Genomic DNA, 18338 nt, shown 5'->3' on the forward strand with positions numbered 1-18338 from the left:
ACCTCGTGAAGAGGTCCAATTGCACCCTTAAATCAAAGATTAGGAAGGTCATGAGTCAGGATGGAAAACACTGGGACATGCTACTGCCCTATCTTATGTTCATTATGCAATCTGGGAGCTGCCCCGGTCATTCACAGTGTTTTCCCCCTTTAAGTTGCCATATGGGTGCCACCCTCGAGGCATCTTAGATATAGCCAAAGAAGGCTGGGAGAAAGAGGCAATCAAGGAGAAGAAATATTGTGGAGTACATGTCACAGAAGAGGGACCGAATAGCCCAGGTCTTCCTCATCGTGAGGAGGCACTTGGAGGAAGCACAAGCAGCCCAGCAGGCCTGTTACAATTGCCAGGCCAAGATCTGGTGATTCCAGCCTGGGGATCGCATTATGGTCCTTGTGCCCATAACTGAAAATAAACTGCTGGTCCAGTGGCAGGACCCTGTGAGGTCATCGAGATTTTTGGGGAAGTAAACTATAAGATCCGTCAACCTGGCTGTTGAAAACAAGAACAGATATACCACATCAATCTCCTGAATCCCTGGCAGCAGAGAGAAGCTTGCATAGCAGCTCAGAAAAAGGAGTCTGACCCCCGCAACCAAACCCTCAGCACCAGTAAAAGTGGGCCCCAAATTAACACCGGTCCAAAGGGGAGAGAGGCCTTCGAAATGATTGTCTGGAACCAGGTCGTATTTTTGGAAAAAACTCGTCAAACGAGTGAAGCTACCCACCAAATTTTTACCAGCTCTGGGGCTCAAGTGATGATGAGGCTCTACCAGGTCCCAGCAGCAAAAAGGGAGGAGATAAGGGCGGAGATAAACAAGATGATGAAAATGTGCATCATCAAAGAGTCTCACAGCCAGTGGTCCAGCCCAATAGTTCTGGTCCCAAACCTGATAGCACCATGCCCTCTTGTAAAGACTTCCAGTGACTGAATGAGATCTTCCAGTTTGATGCTTATCCCATTCCACGCATCAACAAACCGGTAGACTGCCTGGGCAGCGTGTGATACCTGACCAATCTAGACTTGGCCAAAGGCTATTGGCAGATACCCCTGGCTGATGATACCAAGGAGAAAACAGCATTCTCTACCCCAGAGAGGCTATTTCAGTATCAGGTTCTCCCATTTGGCCTCCAGCTGACACCAGCAACCTTTCAATGTCTCATGGACAAGCTGCCATGGCTCCACAAACTTTATGCTGACACCTACTTAGATGACATTGTCAGCCATACCCCAAACTGGGAAACCCATCTGAGGAGGGCAGAAGTTGTCCTGGACACCTTCAGGCAGGCTGGTCTCATGGAAAACCCGGCCAAGTGTGCTGCAGGATTCACAGAGGTCAAGTACCTTGGGTATGTAACGGGAAAAGGGCTGGTGAAGCTCCGGTTGAATAAACTAGAAGCCATACAACAGTGGCCCCAGGTGAGATAGAAAAAAAAAAAGTTTGAGCCTTTCTAGGGGTTGTGGGGTATTATCGCCCATTCATCCCCCCACTTGCAACATGTGCCAGCCCCTTAACGGACTTGGTGAAAGCATGGGGTCCTGACATAGTCCCATGCTTTGAGGTAGTGGAAAGGGCATTTCAGGACCTAAGGACTGACCCCAGTAGTAAACCCATGTTGATGGCCCTGAATTTCACAATGGAATTCATCCTACAAATGGATGCGTTGGAGGTAGGGTCGAGGGCTGTTATGTCACAAATGATTGGCGATGAAGAGCATCCAGTCTTATATCTCAGCAGGAAACTGCTCCCCAGGGAACACAGTAGTTGAGAGGCAATGCCTTGCCCTAAAGTGGCTCATGAAGGCATTGCGGTATTACCTGCTTGGACACCGGATTGTCCTAGTAGCCGAACATGCTCTACTTCAGTGGACGCAATGGAATAAGGAAAAGAATGCTAGGGTAACCTGCTGGTTCATATCCCTGCAACCATTCCAGTTTCCAGTACAGCACAGGGCTGGAAGCAAACATGGTAATGCAGATGGACTATCCCGCATACACTGCATAGCATCCCAAGTTGCCCAATCCCCTGGCGTTGAGCAGAAGGGGAGGATGTGTGGCAGATCACAGACTACATACAGAAGAGCCTGATGGAGGGCAAACATTCTGGGTGTTGGATAAGCCCAAGACCTGTGGAAGGGGCCTACTCCACCCCCTGCTTAGGACTGGCTTGTGATGAGACTGGCTCAGTAAGCACAGACCCTTGCCTTTGGGAAGACCCAAGGCAGCAAAGGGGCCTCCGTGAGTCTCTGTGGCACATATGAAACCACCAGGAAGCATAGAACCCCTAGATAACCAATGAGAAATCTGTCACACATTATTTTAGGAATGCTATTTTTCAAAGTGCTATATAGATTTTAGTGAATATACAGAAAAAATGAGTGATGAAAAGATGTGCTCTGGCTACTCACCTAAGTTATACCACATATCTCTGATCTCAAAACCAATTTGCCTCCTCATGTCACCATACCTAAAAAGGAACAGAATCCCTTATTTTCAGTAGTAAGCAAAATGAATTTGATATGACAATTTGAGTAGCATTTAACAATTCTACTTGAACTGTTAAGAAAGTTACCTAAAGTTTCAAAATACCAATTTATACTGTTAATAGAATATAGCACCATTCATTTAGTACTCTAAAATGCCTTACATTTATTAAGCTTTGTGGAACCCTATCAAGTAATAAATCCATTTTTGCAAATGGATAAACTATACTGTGATTAATGACTTGTTCAATCTACCCCAAAGATGCATGGTAGCACAGTCAAGAGCTCTGGCTCCCATGCCTGTGTTCTAATTGCCACACAATTAGCTCTCCCATAAAGGAAATATGTTGCAAATTCTGCAAAAGAGAGTACACAAACAAGTCAGTTGTGGGAATCTCTCCCTGCCACATCTGCATCTTATATAACTGTCCTGTGGGAACACGGGGGTGGGTGTGTAGATTAATGAGAGTATTTTCATTTTTCAGTCTCTAGTGATGAAAGAAAAGCATACTGCACAGCTTTACAGCCTGAAGGATTTTTTACTGTTATATTCTTAACTCATATACATTGTCTAGGAAAAATAAACCAAGGAACATCTCAACATCTTATACACTAAAAACGCCAGAACAAAGCCAAAATGAAAAAGGAGTTTTGAACTTGAAGTATACGCTGGGATGCGGGGATGCCCTGAAATGGGGCAGATGGCACTAAAGCTTCACATTCCACCCCAATAATCACCACCTAGTAAAATAGTGTAGATCCCCTCCACAGTAATGCAGACTGGAGGTTAATCCACCTCCCAGATTCCCCCTGACTTCAACTGGGGTTGGTTCAGGGCCTCAGTGAGTTCCTGGGACATCTTTGCTTAATGGAGTATAATCTCTTTAAAAAAATCACTTTTCTTTGATTAAGAAAATCACAACATTAGCTAACCGGCAAAGGGTATCTCTGATATTAGTGTGGATTAAAGAGAGTCTGTTGTATTTTTCAAACATCTGATACTATTTAATACTCATATAAAATCCCAGCGGAGTAGTGTGATGTTTGTTACAGAAGTAAATAAAATCACATTCACGATTCAGGACTTAAGTGGTTACCAAGCAATTTCCTTTCTTATTTTATTGCCTACAAACATCTAATTCTATTAAATTTATAATTTGTAACAAAACAAAATAGCAGAAATTTAGCACTTTAAAGACTAACCAAATGGTTTATTCGGTGATGAGCTTTTGTGGGACAGACCCACATCATCAGATCAATCTCATTTCCAATACAGACTGACGTATATAAGCACAGAGGACCAAAAAAAAAAAAAAAGGCAACAAAATCAATGAGATTTATCTGATGAAGTGGCTCTGTCCCATGAAAGCTCATCACTGAATAAATCATTTGTTAGTATTTAAAGTGCTAAACTTCTGCTGTTTTGTTTTGTTGGAATACAGACTAACACAGCTACCTCTCTGTTATCACTTGTAAAGCCATCATCATGAAGTTTCACAAATGAACAAATTTTAATAACTAGTCATTTCCAAGACTGGTTCTATTTACCTTTATTATCAGAGATTAACAATATGGTGAAATTCTGTTAACCTCCTGTATTTCCTAAATAATGTACTGCATTGGCAAAGTTTTATGGAAAAAGGAAACACTTACAAAATTCTCAGTCTACGTGGCTGAGTAAACCACCTCATTCACAACCTCTTCCTTCAAGATCAAAATATAAGGCATTTCTCATCCATTCACTTTCCAAATTCTCCCTACTACTTACCCCTGGAACCTCCTTCTGTCTCACTGATGTATACAAGAGGTGTGCACACCTATGTGCACGTGCATGCATGCACAAACACACAGAGATAATTACTTTATAAAACATTAAATACATACACAATGTATTAGGCATGTATTACCTTTACAAACATGATGTATGTGTACTTTATAAATGTATATATATACACACACGTTTATGTAGTAACTATAATACACTTACACACACACATCACACACACATAAAATTTAAACACACACAGGCAGCCTATATATAATGCGGAAGTGATATCCATATGATAACTTGGAAAAGTATGTTAAATTGCATGGGCATGTGCGAATTAAACATAACTTACTATATTGTCTAACTTGCTACATTATCTACCCACTCATCCAGCATTCTGGGACTTAGTCTAACATTCAATCTCCACTCTCTCAAATGGCTATAGACATGTATATTAAAAATAAACAAAACAAAACAAAACAAAAATAACACCAAAAATGCAAATACAAAATCCTCAGCCTGCCAAAGTAGCATTTCCTCCTCCTCCTTCCCAAAGTTACCCTTGCCTGAAGCTTGGGATGCATAATATTCAGTCTTACACCATTCTAGATATAAACATGTCATGATTTCGAAGTTTCCCATCTTACAGCCTGGGGGCGGGGGAGATATAGGAAGGCATCCAGCCCCCCACCCTCCCCAGTGAGGTCCAACAGTTTCAACAGCTCTGTAAGGGTATGAGAGTACAGATTTTAAGGCTGTAACATTTTCAGGTTAAAAAAACAAAAACCAAAAACCAAAAAAACAAACAAAAAAAAGACCTCTTGGGTACATTTCAGTGGTTTTATTCTCAGTTAAAAACCTAGCTCTCTTAACACAGGGAGAGGACAAACAGCCTCTATAAAAACAAATTAAAACTCTGAGTTTGCTACAGTAAAATAGTTGTAACATATGTAGCACATAGAGAATACACTGTAATGTAGCATGAGGGGTTTATTAATGTGTTTGTGGTCAACTATATAATTCATTTGTGACTCCACCTCTAATTAAGTAATATTAGCATCCCAAATCATAGAATCATAGAATGCTGGGACTGGAAGGGACCTTGAGAGGTCATCGTGTTCAGCTCCCTGCCCTCATGGCAGGACCAAGTCCTGTCTAGACCATCCCTGATGGACACTTATCTAACCTGTTCTTAAATATCTCCAGGGATGGAGATTCCACAACCTCCCTAGGCAATTTATTCCAGTGTTTAACCACCCTGACAGTTAGGAACTTTTTCCTAATGTCCAACCTAAACTTCCCTTGCTGCAGTTTAAGCCCATTGCCTCTTGTTCTATCCACAGAGGCCAAGAAGAACAAGTTTTCTCCTTCCTCCTTATGACACCCTTTTAGATACCTGAAAACCGCTATCATGTCTCCCCTCAATCTTCTCTTTTCCAAACTAAACAAGCCCAATTCTTTCAGCCTTTCTTCATAAGTCATGTTCTCTAGAACTTTGATCATTCTTGTTGCCCTTTCTGGACCCTTTCCAATTTCTCCACATCCTTCCTGAACTGCGGTGCCCAGAACCGGACACAATACTCCAACTAGGGCCTAACCAGCACAGAATAGAGCGGAAGAATGACTTCTCGTGTCTTGTTCACAACACACCTGTTAATGCATTCCAGAATCATGTTTGCTTTTTTTGCAACAGCATCACCCTGTTGACTCATATTTAACTTGTGGTCCACTATAACCCCTAGATCCCTTTCTGCCAAACTCCTTCCTAGACAGTCACTTCCCATTCTGTATGTGTGAAACTGATTGTTCCTTCCTAAGTGGAGCACTTTGCATTTGTCTTTTATTGAACTTCATCCTGTTTAGTTCAGACCATTTCTCCAATTTGTCCAGATCATTCTGAATTTTGACCTATCCTCCAAAGCAGCTTCAACCCCTCCTAGCTTGGTATCATCTGCAAACTTAATAAGCATACTGTCTATGCCAAATCATTGATGAAGATATTGAACAGAACCGGTCCCAATACAGACCCTTGCAGAACCCCACTTGTTATACCTTTCCAGCAGGATTGAGAACCTTTAATAACTACTCTCTGAGTATGGTTATCCAGCCAGTTTTGCACTCACCTTATAGTAGCCCCATCTAAGTTGTATTTGCCTAGTTTATTGATAAGAATATCATGTGAGAGCGTATCAAATGGCTTACTAAAGTCTAGGTATACCACATCCACTGCTTCTCCCTTATCCACAAAGCTCATTATCCTATCAAAGAAAGCTACCAGATTGGTTTGACATGATTTGCTCTTGTCCCTAAAATGCCAAAACATTATATATTTTTTTCCTACTATATGTGTGTATACATAATTAAAAACACAGCAGGGCTGAAAAGATTGCTGGGCCCTTTGGCAATGTGGGGAACACCCAGCTTCACAATCCCAGAAGAGGCTGGGCCAGTGATGCCAACATATGCTGTGGGCTTGAGGGCAAGTGGGGGGCGGGAGGGGCAGGGAGGGTTCAGCTCCCACCAAGGGCGGAAGAGGCAGAGCTTAGAGCAGTCAGGCATGGCACCCCCACCCACGCACAACCCCTCATAGCTGCACGTGGAGTGGTACCACAGTGCTCTGCAGTGTTACAAAGGGGCCTGGAACTCCATCCGCCACCACCACTATTTTGGCAGTAGTAGCAGCTAGAGCCCCAGGCCCCTTTGAAATGCCATGTCCAGGGACAACTGCCCCCTATGCACTCCTCTCTTGTGATATGCTTGCCTATGCAGCAACATAAAATACCACTGTGTTAAGTGGTTTGTAAACTATGTTGGTCTGGAGAGTTTTTGAGTGGAGGGAGGGATCGATGGGGGGTTTATTTGCCTCTGCCTAAGGCAGATAATAATATGATTATTAACATCATTATTTAGATACCTAATTACTACAGCTACATTCTTTCAGTGCTCATGTAGTTTTCATGTCCCTGTCCAAAACGGTATAATATGACAAATTAAGAAAACAGACCTCATTTAAGAGGCCAGGCTTTGCTGTATTGACCTCATTTAAGAGGCCAGGCTTTGCTGTATTATGACACAAAGAAATTGCCACATATGCAGCTTTCAGTATTTAGCCAATGTGCTCAACTAATGCTAACCTATGATTTTATAAAGAGGAAATGTTTTACAACATTCAGGAGATGACCATCATTATAAGGCCAGGTTTATGCTACACAACTTATAGCATAAGTTGTAGCAGGGACCAAAAAAAAAGACAAAGGGGAACACAGAGAGGAAATCAAATCAGTATCTTAGACATCTGTATACTAAAAAAGTAGTATGGGAAAGAAACATGAGGAACTAGAAATACAAGTGAATAATCATAATTGTGATATTGTTGGCATCACAGAACTTGGTGGGATAATGCACCAGACTGGAATACTGAGTGCAAAGGTACAAACTGCTCAGGAAGGACAGGAAAGGAAAAAGTGGCATAGGTGTTGCCCCGTGTATTAAAAATGTGCTGTATATATTGTTTTAAAGTTGAGGTAGAAATGGGAAGGGACTTGCTAAAATTCTCCCAGTAAATATAAAAGGGTAAAAATCCCCAGAATTAACTCATAGCATGGATATGCTACAGACCACCTAAGTAGGAAGAAGAGGTGGATGAGTTAGTTTTTTTAAACAACTAACAAAATCCTCCAAAGCACAGAGCTTACTGTTGGTGGAGGACTTAAACTGTGTAGATCTCTGCTGGGAAAATAATACAGCAGGGCACAGATCATCCAGCAAGTTCTTGGAATGCACTGGAGAAAACTTTTTATTCAGAAGTTGTTCTAGATTATATTTCGACCAATTGCAAGGAAGTGGTTGAGAATTTCAAGATGGAAGGAATCTTGGGTGAAACTGATCATGAAATAATAGAATCCATTATTCTATTATGGTAGGAGGATATAGCAAAATAAAGACAATGGATTTCATGAGGGCAGACATTAGCAGAGAGTAGGTAGGTAAGTTCCCATGGGAAGCAAGTGTAAGGGGAAAACCACTTCAATAGAGTTGGCAGTTTTTCAAAGAAACATTGTTACAGGTACAAGAGAAAACAATTCCAGTACATAAAAAAGATAGAAGGTATGGCAATGGACTACCAGGGCTTAACCAGGACATCTTGGATGAAAAATAAAAAAAAATACAAGTGTGCCTTACAAGAAGTGAGAACTAGGTAAAATTAGAAAAGATTAATATAAACAAATAATACAAAATACAGAGGAAGAAAATTAGAAGGGCAAGGTACAAAATGAATCTAGTTAGAAACATAAAGAATGACAAACATTCTACAAATACATTAGAAGCAAGAGGAAGGCATAGGACAGGTTAGGACCAGTACTCATAAAGGGTGGGGGAAATAATTCCTGAAAATTTGGAAATGGCAGAGGTGCTTAATTACTCGTTGCTGCAGTTTTCACCAAATAGGTTGGTGGTGACTGGTCAACTAAAATAGTGAATGCTGTTAAAAATGAGGTAGGATCAGAGGATGAAATAGGGAAAGAATGGGTTAAAAATTAGTTAGACAAATTAGATATCTTCAGGTCATGAAGGTCTGATTAAATGCATCCTAGAATATTCAAGAAGTTCATTGAGGAGATATCTGACAAATCAGCTATTATCTTTGAAAAGTTGTGGAAGACAGGGAAATTCCAGAAGACTAAAAAAGGGCAAATATATTGTCAACATATACAAAGGAAAATTAGGATAACAAAGGGAATCACAGACCAGTCAGCTTAACTTCTGTACCCTGAAAGGTAACAGAGAAGTAAACAAGCAATCAATTTGCAAACATCTGGAAGATAAGGTTATAAGGAAGAGTCAGCATGGATTTGTCGAAAACAAAGCATGTCAAACCAACAAGATAGCTCTCTTTAACAAGCCCAGTGGATGGGGGTGGGAGGGAAGCAGTAGATACGGTATATCTTGACTTCACTAAAACTTCTGATACTGTCTCTCATGATATTCTCATGAACAAACCAGGAAAATACAACTTAGATAGAGCTAATACAAAATGAGCGCATAACTGGTTTGACAGCTGCTCTCAAAGAGTAGTTATCAATGGTTCATGGTCACAGAGGAAGGACATATAGAGTGGGGTGCCACAGGTATCAGTTCTGCGTCTCGTTCTGTTCAATATCTCCATTAATGTTTTAGATAATGGCAGAGAGAATACACTTATAAAGTTTGCAGATGATACCGAGCTGGGAGGGATTGCAAGTAAATTGGAGGATAGAATTGAAATTCAAAAATGATCTGGACAAACTGGAGAAATGGTCTGAAGTAATTAGGATGAAAGTCAAAAAAAGACAATTGCAAATTACTCCACTTAGAAAGGAACAATCAGTTTCACACACTGAAAATGGAAAATGCGTGTTTAGGAAGGAGTTGTGCAGAAAGAGATCTGGAGGACAAAGTGGACCACAAGGTAAATATGGGCATGTATACACAGCAAAGTCATTTCAGAAAAATGGCTGCTATTCAGAAATAATTTTGTGAGTGTTTACACAATGCAACCACGATTTTGAAATAATTCCAAAACAGTGGACAGCTGATTTCAAATTTGGTAAATCTCCTTCTATGAGGAATAGCACCTATTCAAAAATATGTATTTTGGAATAGAGGCTGTGTAAACAGAGAATAGGACCTATTTCGAAATAAACTATTCCAGAGTAGCTTATTCCAAAATAATTCTGCTCTGCAGACATAGTATTTTGGATTAGAGCCCCTGATAGGCTCTCTTGTGTGCAGACACACTATTTTGGAATATATTTTGCTTATTCTGGAGCTTCCCTGTAGTGTAGACGTGTTATTCTGGAATATCTTATTTTGGAATAACAACTCCAAAATTAAAAAAAAACAAAAAAAGCAGTCCAGTAGCACTTTAAAGACTAATAAAATAACTCATTAGGTGATGAGCTTTTGTGGGACAGACCCACTTCTTCAGATCATAGCTATACCAGAACAGACTCAATATTTAAGGCACAGAGAACTAAAAATAGTAATCAAGGTTGACAAATCAGAAAATATTACCAAGGTGAGCAAACTGTTACAACTCCAGAATAAGCTATTCTGGAATAACTTTGCAGTGTAGCCATACCCTATGGCTGTGTCTACAACAGTAATGAGCTATCTGGAAGATGCTAATGAGGCACGGATGTAAGTTTTCTGTGCCTCATCAGCATACCAGCATGTGGTGCGGAGTCTGGAAGAAGCTCTTTCGGACTCCAAAGTTCACGTGCAGATGCGCAGTCCACGGGGATCTTCTGTAAGGAAAACTTTCTTCTGGAAGCCCCTTCTTCCTCAAAATTTTGAGGAAGAAGGGGCTTCCAGAAGCAGGGTTTTCTTCCAGAAGATGCCTGTGGGCCAGGCATCTGCACGGGTACTTTGGAGTCTGGAAGAGCTTCTTCCAGACTCTGAACCACATGCTGTTATGTTAATGAGGCATGGAAAATTTGCATCAGTGCCTCATTAGCATATTCTGGACAGCTCATTACTGTGCCACTTCTGGAAGAAGTGGCATGTGTAGACATAGGCTATGAATCAATAGTGGAACATTATTGCAAAAAAAAAAATGTAATTCTGGGAGGTATTAGCAGGAGTGTCATAAGCAAGACACAAGAAGTCATTCTCTTGCTCTACTCTGTACTGATTAGGCCTCAATTGGAGTATTGGGTCCAGTTCTGGGCACCACTTTTCAAGTAACAGTCCTTTTCTAGTCATCTGGAATCTCCCTTTCTTCTCCAACTTCTCAAAGAGGTGGACAAATTAGAGAAAGACCAGAGAAGTGCAACAAAAATGATTAAAGATCTAGAAAATCTGACCTATGGGGAACATCTGAAAAAATCACTTTTCTTTGGCCTGGAAAAGAGAAGACAGAAAGCAGACATGATAACCATTCTGGAGTTCCTAAAAGGTATTACTCAGTAGAGGGAGAAAAATTCTTCTCTTTAAACTCTGGGCATAGGCCTAAATTGCAGCATGGGAGGTTTAGGTTGGACATCAGGAAAGACTTACTGTCATAGTAGTTAAGCACAGGAATAAATTGCCTATGGAGTTTGTCGAATCTCCATCAATGGAGATTTTTAAGAGCATGTTAGACAAAGACCTACTGGTGCAATTTAGATAACGACTAGTCCTGTTATGAGTGCAGGGAATTGAACTAGATCCCTTTCAGTCCTATGATTCTAGTGACTTAAAATCACTGAATTCATTTTTATTGTCTCTAGCTTAGTCATGCAGTAAGGGCATATTACCCCTAATTTTCTTTTAAATGGAGGCAGAAATATGGCAGGCAAATCTTCTAGGTTCCCAAATATTTATGTCTTCTCCTTTTGACAAGTTTTGTCTTCTGTGAAAGTTAAAACTTAATTCACACAGTTCCAATTTCATGTTCAGAGACAGGCCAGGTAATCCCTTTTAAACAGGAAACCATGCAAATCTGCTGTTATGCAACAAAACATTCTTGTGGGATATCACAGTGACACTGACTGTAGTTATGAAGTTCCACTGTAAAAGGCCTTTAGGAATTAGGCAATAAAAAATAAAAGTAAAATGAGATTAGAATAAGCACAAACCCAAAGAAGCTTTTAAAAAATTCTACTTTTAGCACATGTTCGTACTTCTGAATATCTTAACTATGAACATATTGCAGCATAAGCCACTTCAGATCTTGATTCATCATTAGAAACATATACTATATGTGATTCATAGTTTTAAAACAAGCATTTCATTATATCACAATTATGTCTAAATTTGTAATGAATTTATCTGAGTAACTGAAGTAAAATTATGTTACTAGTTTCTCAAGTTCTTACCCATCATTTTGTATTGGAAATCGGACTTACTTGTTAAGTATTTTGGCCCTTTTAGCACTTGAAAAATTCTCTAGTTGTAAAGATTCTTGTGTAAGAAAAGCAACAGCCAGGTGGAAGTAGTTGTTCCAAAGCTGAAAAACAGAGAGATGAAAAGAATAAATACTATTAAATCTCGGAAGTGTTCTGCACGCCTACATAACATTTTAAAATAAACAATATAGGCACGTATTAGTAGAAAAAAAATGGACAGCCTCTTCTGGAAGAGCTCTTAGTGTACCTACGTATTGTTAGTCTATTAGCTGTCGCAGGACTTCTTGATGTTTTTATATATTGTTCATATTTTAATGAAAAAATATGGACTGTTTGCATAAAATCAAACATTTTTATCATTCAGACACAATGAAATATGAATGCACTAGTCTGTATGTATTTTACATATAAACATATATAATTTCATATCTATATAGATATAGATATAAATATAGATATGCATGAGACAGAGCATGTGTGACAGAAAGGTCGTGTCTACACTATCCCAAAACTTCGAAATGGCCATGCAAATGGCCATTTCGAAGTTTACTAATGAAGCACTGAAATACCTATTCAGCGCCTCATTAGCATGCGGGCAGCCGCGGCACTTCGAAATTGACGTGGCTTGCTGCCGTGCGGCTCATCCAGACGGGGCTCCTTTTTGAAAGGACCCCGGCTACTTCGAAGTCTAATTTACATGTTAAACATATTCATGGTTAGTTTATACTCATTTGTTCTTGTGCCAACATTTTCTTTTTTAAAAGAATTCTCTCTCTCTGGTACTGTCCCCCACCCTTGAGGTACTTATAAAGAGCCATCATATCTCACCCTCAGCATTTATTTTGCTAAGTTAACAAGCCAAACTCTTGTAGTTCCTGTCCAAAGATGGGTTCTTCATTCAGCTGTTCATCCTAATAGCCCATCTCTGTCACTGTTCCAGTTTGAAGCCATCTTTCTTGAACTTGGGTGACCAAAACAGTACACTGTATTCCAGATGAAATTTTATCAATGCCTAGTATCGAGCCTGTATCTCTCATGACAATACCATGCCTCATAAGTCCTAAGATCACATTTGCCTTTTTTATGGCTACATGACATTGGTAACTCATAGTTGCTTCATGATCAACAAATACACCAAGGCTTTTCTCTTCCTCTGTTGTCACTAACTGACGAGTCTCTAGTTTATTGCTGAATTTTTTTATATTAATTTCTAAACACATGAACTTGCACTTTGTACTATTGAATATCATCCCATTTCTATTACTCCAATCCTCTAAGTCAGACAGTTTTTCTTTTTACAGGTTGCATCTGCCTCCCTTGGGATCTGACCCGGGATCTAATGGCAGCTATTCTAAAGTAACTTTGCAAATAACTTCAAAACAGCAGACAGCCTATTTCAAATTCTGTAAACCTCAGTCTATGAGGAAGAGTGCCTGTTCCTAAACAGATATTTCAGAATGGGGTCAAATAAACAGGGAATAGGGGCTACAGTGCTTGGGTGGGGTCTACAGACTCAGACCACAGTCTAGTGATTGCAAATATCAAGATAAAACTCAAAAGAAAATGTAAGACACAGTTTAAGAAAAGAAGAGATGTGGCGAGGCTATGTGAGAAAGAAACAAGGAATCCATACAGAGCAATGCTCAAAGAGAAGATTAAGAATATCACCACAGAGGAAGACCTAGATAAGAGAGTCTCAGGGATAGCCATTGCTATAGAAGAGGCAATTGATCAGACTGTTCCAGAAGAAGAAAAGATCAATAAGAAGTGGATTATCCAGGAGACACCGAAGTCGGTTCAAGAGAAGAGAGTGCTGAAGATCAGAAGAGATGTCTCTGAGATGGCAGAACAGCAATATAGGGTGAAATGCAATCAGGTAAGGAAAGCAGCCAGAAAGGATAAGGTGAAATGGTTAGAGGAGCAATGTGAAAACACAGAGAGGCATTACAGCGAATGTACGACAAGTGAGGTGTATAAGACAATTAGGAATTTTAATAGAAAATGGCAACCAAAGCAGATGGCAATCAAAGATGAGAATGAAGAAGTGCTCATGAACAGGGAGAAGATTGTGCAGTGATGGACGAGATATTGCACCAACCTATACAAAGCACAGTTGGACCCGAGTGTCTCAGAGACACTAACTGAAGAACTGAAAGAGATATCTCTGCCAAACATCAAGTGCGAGACCAATATTTTGAAGGAGGACGTAGAAAAAGCAGTGAAACGACTAAACAACAAGAGCCCTGCAAATGATAAGATCACAGGAGAGATGATCAAATATGGTGGAGGAAGCATGATTCAGGAAATACACCGACTATGTAATATAGCATGGAAAGAAGGGAAGGTGCTTAAGGAAGGGACAAGATCTGTGCTAGTGAAAATACCCAAGAAAGGAAGTACATTGGAGTGCAATAACTATAGAATGATTGCCCTAAGGAGTCACCTAGGCAAGGTGCTGCTGATGATACTGACAGAGAGACTAAGATCGCAGATAGAAGAACATATAGCAGACGTGCAAGTGGGGTTCAGAAAAGATAGAAGTACCATACAGTAGATATTGGCACTAAGACTGATAGCGAAAAAAGCTCGACGAAAGAACAAGAACGTATACACTTGCTTCGTCAAAAGGCATTTGACAGTAAAGATCAGAAAGTGACTTGGGCGGTGTTGGAGTCATATGGAGTGGATAGCAGACTGATAAGGTTGTTGAAGGATGTCAATGACAATGCAGAGACAGCAGTGAGAACATGCAGGGAGTTGGGAAGTTGGTTTAAAACAAGTAGAGGTACGAAACAAGGAGATCCAATATCACCAAGTATCTTCATTGCACATCTGGAGAGAGCGATGGACAAGATCAAGGAAGAGGTAGAAGAGGTATCTGTGCACGGGAAAAGAATTAACAACTTGAGGTTCGCGGATGATATAGTTGTCATTGAGGAAGATGAGGAGAAGCTAGTGAAAACGGTGCAGGTGTTAAATGAAGATGGAAAGTGGTACGGACTGATTATGAACATTGTAAAACAAAAACAATGGTATTTGGAGATAAGGAAATAGGAAGGAAGATCAGAGTCAATGGCATTGAACTAGAAAATGTTGAGAAGTTCACACATCTGGGCTACGTCTACACGTGCACCCAACTTCGAAATAGCTTATTTCGATGTTGCGACATCGAAATAGGCTATTTCGATGAATAACGTCTACACGTCCTCCAGGGCCGGCAACGTCGATGTTCAACTTCGACGTTGCTCAGCCCAACATCGAAATAGGCACAGCGAGGGAACGTCTACACGGCAAAGTAGCACACATCGAAATAAGGGAGCCAGGCACAGCTGCAGACAGGGTCACGGGGCGGACTCAACAGCAAGTCGCTCCCTTAAAGGGCCCCTCCCAGACACACTTTCATTAAACAGTGCAAGATACACAGAGCCAACAACTAGTTGCAGACCCTGTATATGCAGCACGGACCCCCAGCTGCAGCAGCAGCAGCCAGAAGCCCTGGGCTAAGGGCTGCTGCCCACGGTGACCACAGAGCCCCGCAAGGGCTGGAGAGAGAGTATCTCTCAACCCCCCAGCTGATGGCCGCCATGGAGGACCCCGCTATTTCGATGTTGCGGGACGCGGATCGTCTACACGTCCCTACTTCGATGTTGAACGTCGAAGTAGGGCGCTATTCCCATCCGCTCATGGGGTTAGCGACTTCGACGTCTCGCCGCCTAACGTCGATTTCAACTTCGAAATAGCGCCCAACACGTGTAGACGTGACGGGCGCTATTTCGAAGTTACTGCCGCTACTTCGAAGTAGCGTGCACGTGTAGACGCAGCCCTGGGGAACAACATAATGTATGATCTAGATTGTAAGAAGGAAATAGCGACTAGAATAGCAAAAGCAAGAGCAAGTTTGAAGGTGATGGATAAGATCTGGAAAAGCAAAGCGATTAGCTTAAGAACAAAGCTTAGCATCTTGAAAACGTGCATGTTGTATGGATGTGAGACTTGGGTGATAATGAAAGATTCAAAAGGAGAATATTGGCATTCGAAAGCATTCGAAAGCAATTGTTATAGAAAGATTCTGAGTCTAGGATGGATGCAGGTCACCAATGAGGAATTATATAGGAAGATACAGCAGAAAGAAAACCTGCTGCAGAAGGTTATAAAATGGAAGCTACAACTATTTGGGTATATTTGCAGAATGAACAATGAATGAAAAATCAAAACCCTGGTATTCGGCATAATGGACGGTTTGAATAGGATAGGCAGACCTCACAGAGAATGGATAGATGATATAGTAGATTGGTAGGGAGCTAGTCTACAGAAACTAAGTCACTCGGCACTGGACAGGGAAAGATGGAAGGAAATAGTGAGAGAGGCATCAGACACCAACGGGCACTGAGCCCACGGTTATTGATGATGATGATGTGACTTTATGCTAATTTACTTACACTGGAGCAAAATGGTGCATGAACACTTACATTGATTTCAGTGGTTCACCTGAAACTGATTTCTAAGCTATTGAAAATGAATGGAAATAAGGTTGGGTTAACTCAAAATAGGTGCTTTCATGTAACTTGTTATACCAGTTTAACTAAATTGGTTTAAAATTACACCTTAAGTTAAATAGGTGCACATTTCTCACCTAGGCAAGCCATGCCTGTCTATCAAAAATGTAACGGCAGGCCTGTAATGAGGAAGATTATCACTTCTGATTATCACTGTCACTTCTTTGAGATATACTGGAATCTTACCCTCAGAGTTTATTAGCTTTTTTCCCTCTAAAAACAGATCCAGTGTTCTCAGTACCTGAAAGGGGCAATGCTCCAATGAATAGTTTTCACTTAAAGTTCTTTAAATAGCTCTGGAAATTCCATAGGTCATACTGATTGTGGCTGGTGCTACACTACCATTCTCCCGTCACAAGTGCCATGGTAACGAGGCACTTTGAAGCAGGCTAATGAGGTACTAACGTGCATATTCAGTGCTTCATTGGCATAATGGTGGCCATGTGAACAGACTTTGAATTGCAGATTGACAGTGAAGATGGGGACAGCTTCAAAATAAGCACCCCACTTTGACATTCCCTTGCTCCAATCTAGTTCTGTGGGAATAAGGGAATGTCGAAGCGGGGTGCTTATTTCGAAGCTGCCCCCATTTTCACTGTCAATCTGCAATTTGAAGCAGCATTTTTGCATGGCTTCATTTTTGCATGGCTTTTGCATGCATTTGCATGGCTGCTATTATGCTAATAAGATACTGAATATGCAAGTTAGCACCTTATTAGCCTGCTTCTAATTGCCTTGTTACCGTGGCACCTACGACAGAATGTTAGCGTAGCAGCAGCCTGTAACTCCACAATACAGTTTTGCTTTCTCTCACCCCAGCACATGCAGAATTGCCAACCACACAAGCAACAATTTTGGTCCCTACATGAATATTACCCACAAAGTAGGTTGTGGCAGGGTGTGGTCAGGGGAGGAAAGACAGGAGTGAAAACAGGGCAGAGATGGAGCTGACAATCAGCGTGGGAGCAGCTGAGGAGCAGGCTGCCCTAAATCAATTAGGGTCAGCTGATGCCACTCAGGGCTACCTTTATAAGGCGTTCTGCAGGCAGGGCAAAGGAAGGGTGGTTAAGGAAAGTTTGAAGATGAGTGAGGAGAGGGAAGGAGACTTGGAGGAACACCAGAGGATGCAAAAGAAGAGAAGAGCCGCATCAACCCCAGGGGGCTGGGCTGTCCCAGTCCAGGGGAACTGAAGTTCAACCAGAGACTGTGGGGAACCACACAAAGGAGGGGACTTGTTGCCATGGCTACCACTACTGGTAGGAGGAACCAGAGGGGAAACGTCTGGGGAAGTGGCCCAGTGAGAAGTACTGCAGGGGCAAGGGCAAAGGAAGTCAGCCCTTGCCAGTACAGGCCATCCAGGGTCCCTGGACCAGAACCCAGAATGGATGGATGGGGACTGGGTTCCCCCCAGACCAACCCCTTACCGCTGCAGGGGTAACAGAGTTTGTATGGCAGGGCCAGTGAACTGAACGTAGGACCTGGGGCCCAGGATCAAGACTGACCCTACCACAAGGTAGAAAGCTGCTCAGAGCAAGAAACACTTAACTCTGAATTCAAGTACTGACAACCTAGATTCAGCTTGCTGTTTACCATCCAGATCTGTTCCAGATGTTTTACATGCTAAGGAGGAGAAGAGGGATTTTTTTTCCCAGTCTTATCAACATCT

At 41.3% G+C, this 18338-nt stretch overlaps 1 protein-coding gene across 4 annotated transcripts in view; it reads right to left on the minus strand.

Annotated features, from left to right (window-relative positions):
• Positions 1-18338, minus strand: part of DOCK1 (dedicator of cytokinesis 1) — a 620618-nt gene that overhangs the window by 166089 nt on the left and 436191 nt on the right. For all 4 annotated transcript variants that reach the window (XM_075000462.1, XM_075000464.1, XM_075000465.1 and 1 more), the window contains 2 exons: positions 12117-12217; positions 2406-2464 (listed from right to left, as the gene is read on the minus strand). In XM_075000462.1, coding sequence (XP_074856563.1) covers positions 2406-2464; positions 12117-12217 — 160 coding nt within the window. The remainder of the gene's footprint in view (positions 1-2405; positions 2465-12116; positions 12218-18338) is intronic.

Source organism: Carettochelys insculpta, chromosome 7, assembly GCF_033958435.1.
Source record: "Carettochelys insculpta isolate YL-2023 chromosome 7, ASM3395843v1, whole genome shotgun sequence".
NCBI classification, from domain to species: domain Eukaryota; kingdom Metazoa; phylum Chordata; order Testudines; family Carettochelyidae; genus Carettochelys; species Carettochelys insculpta.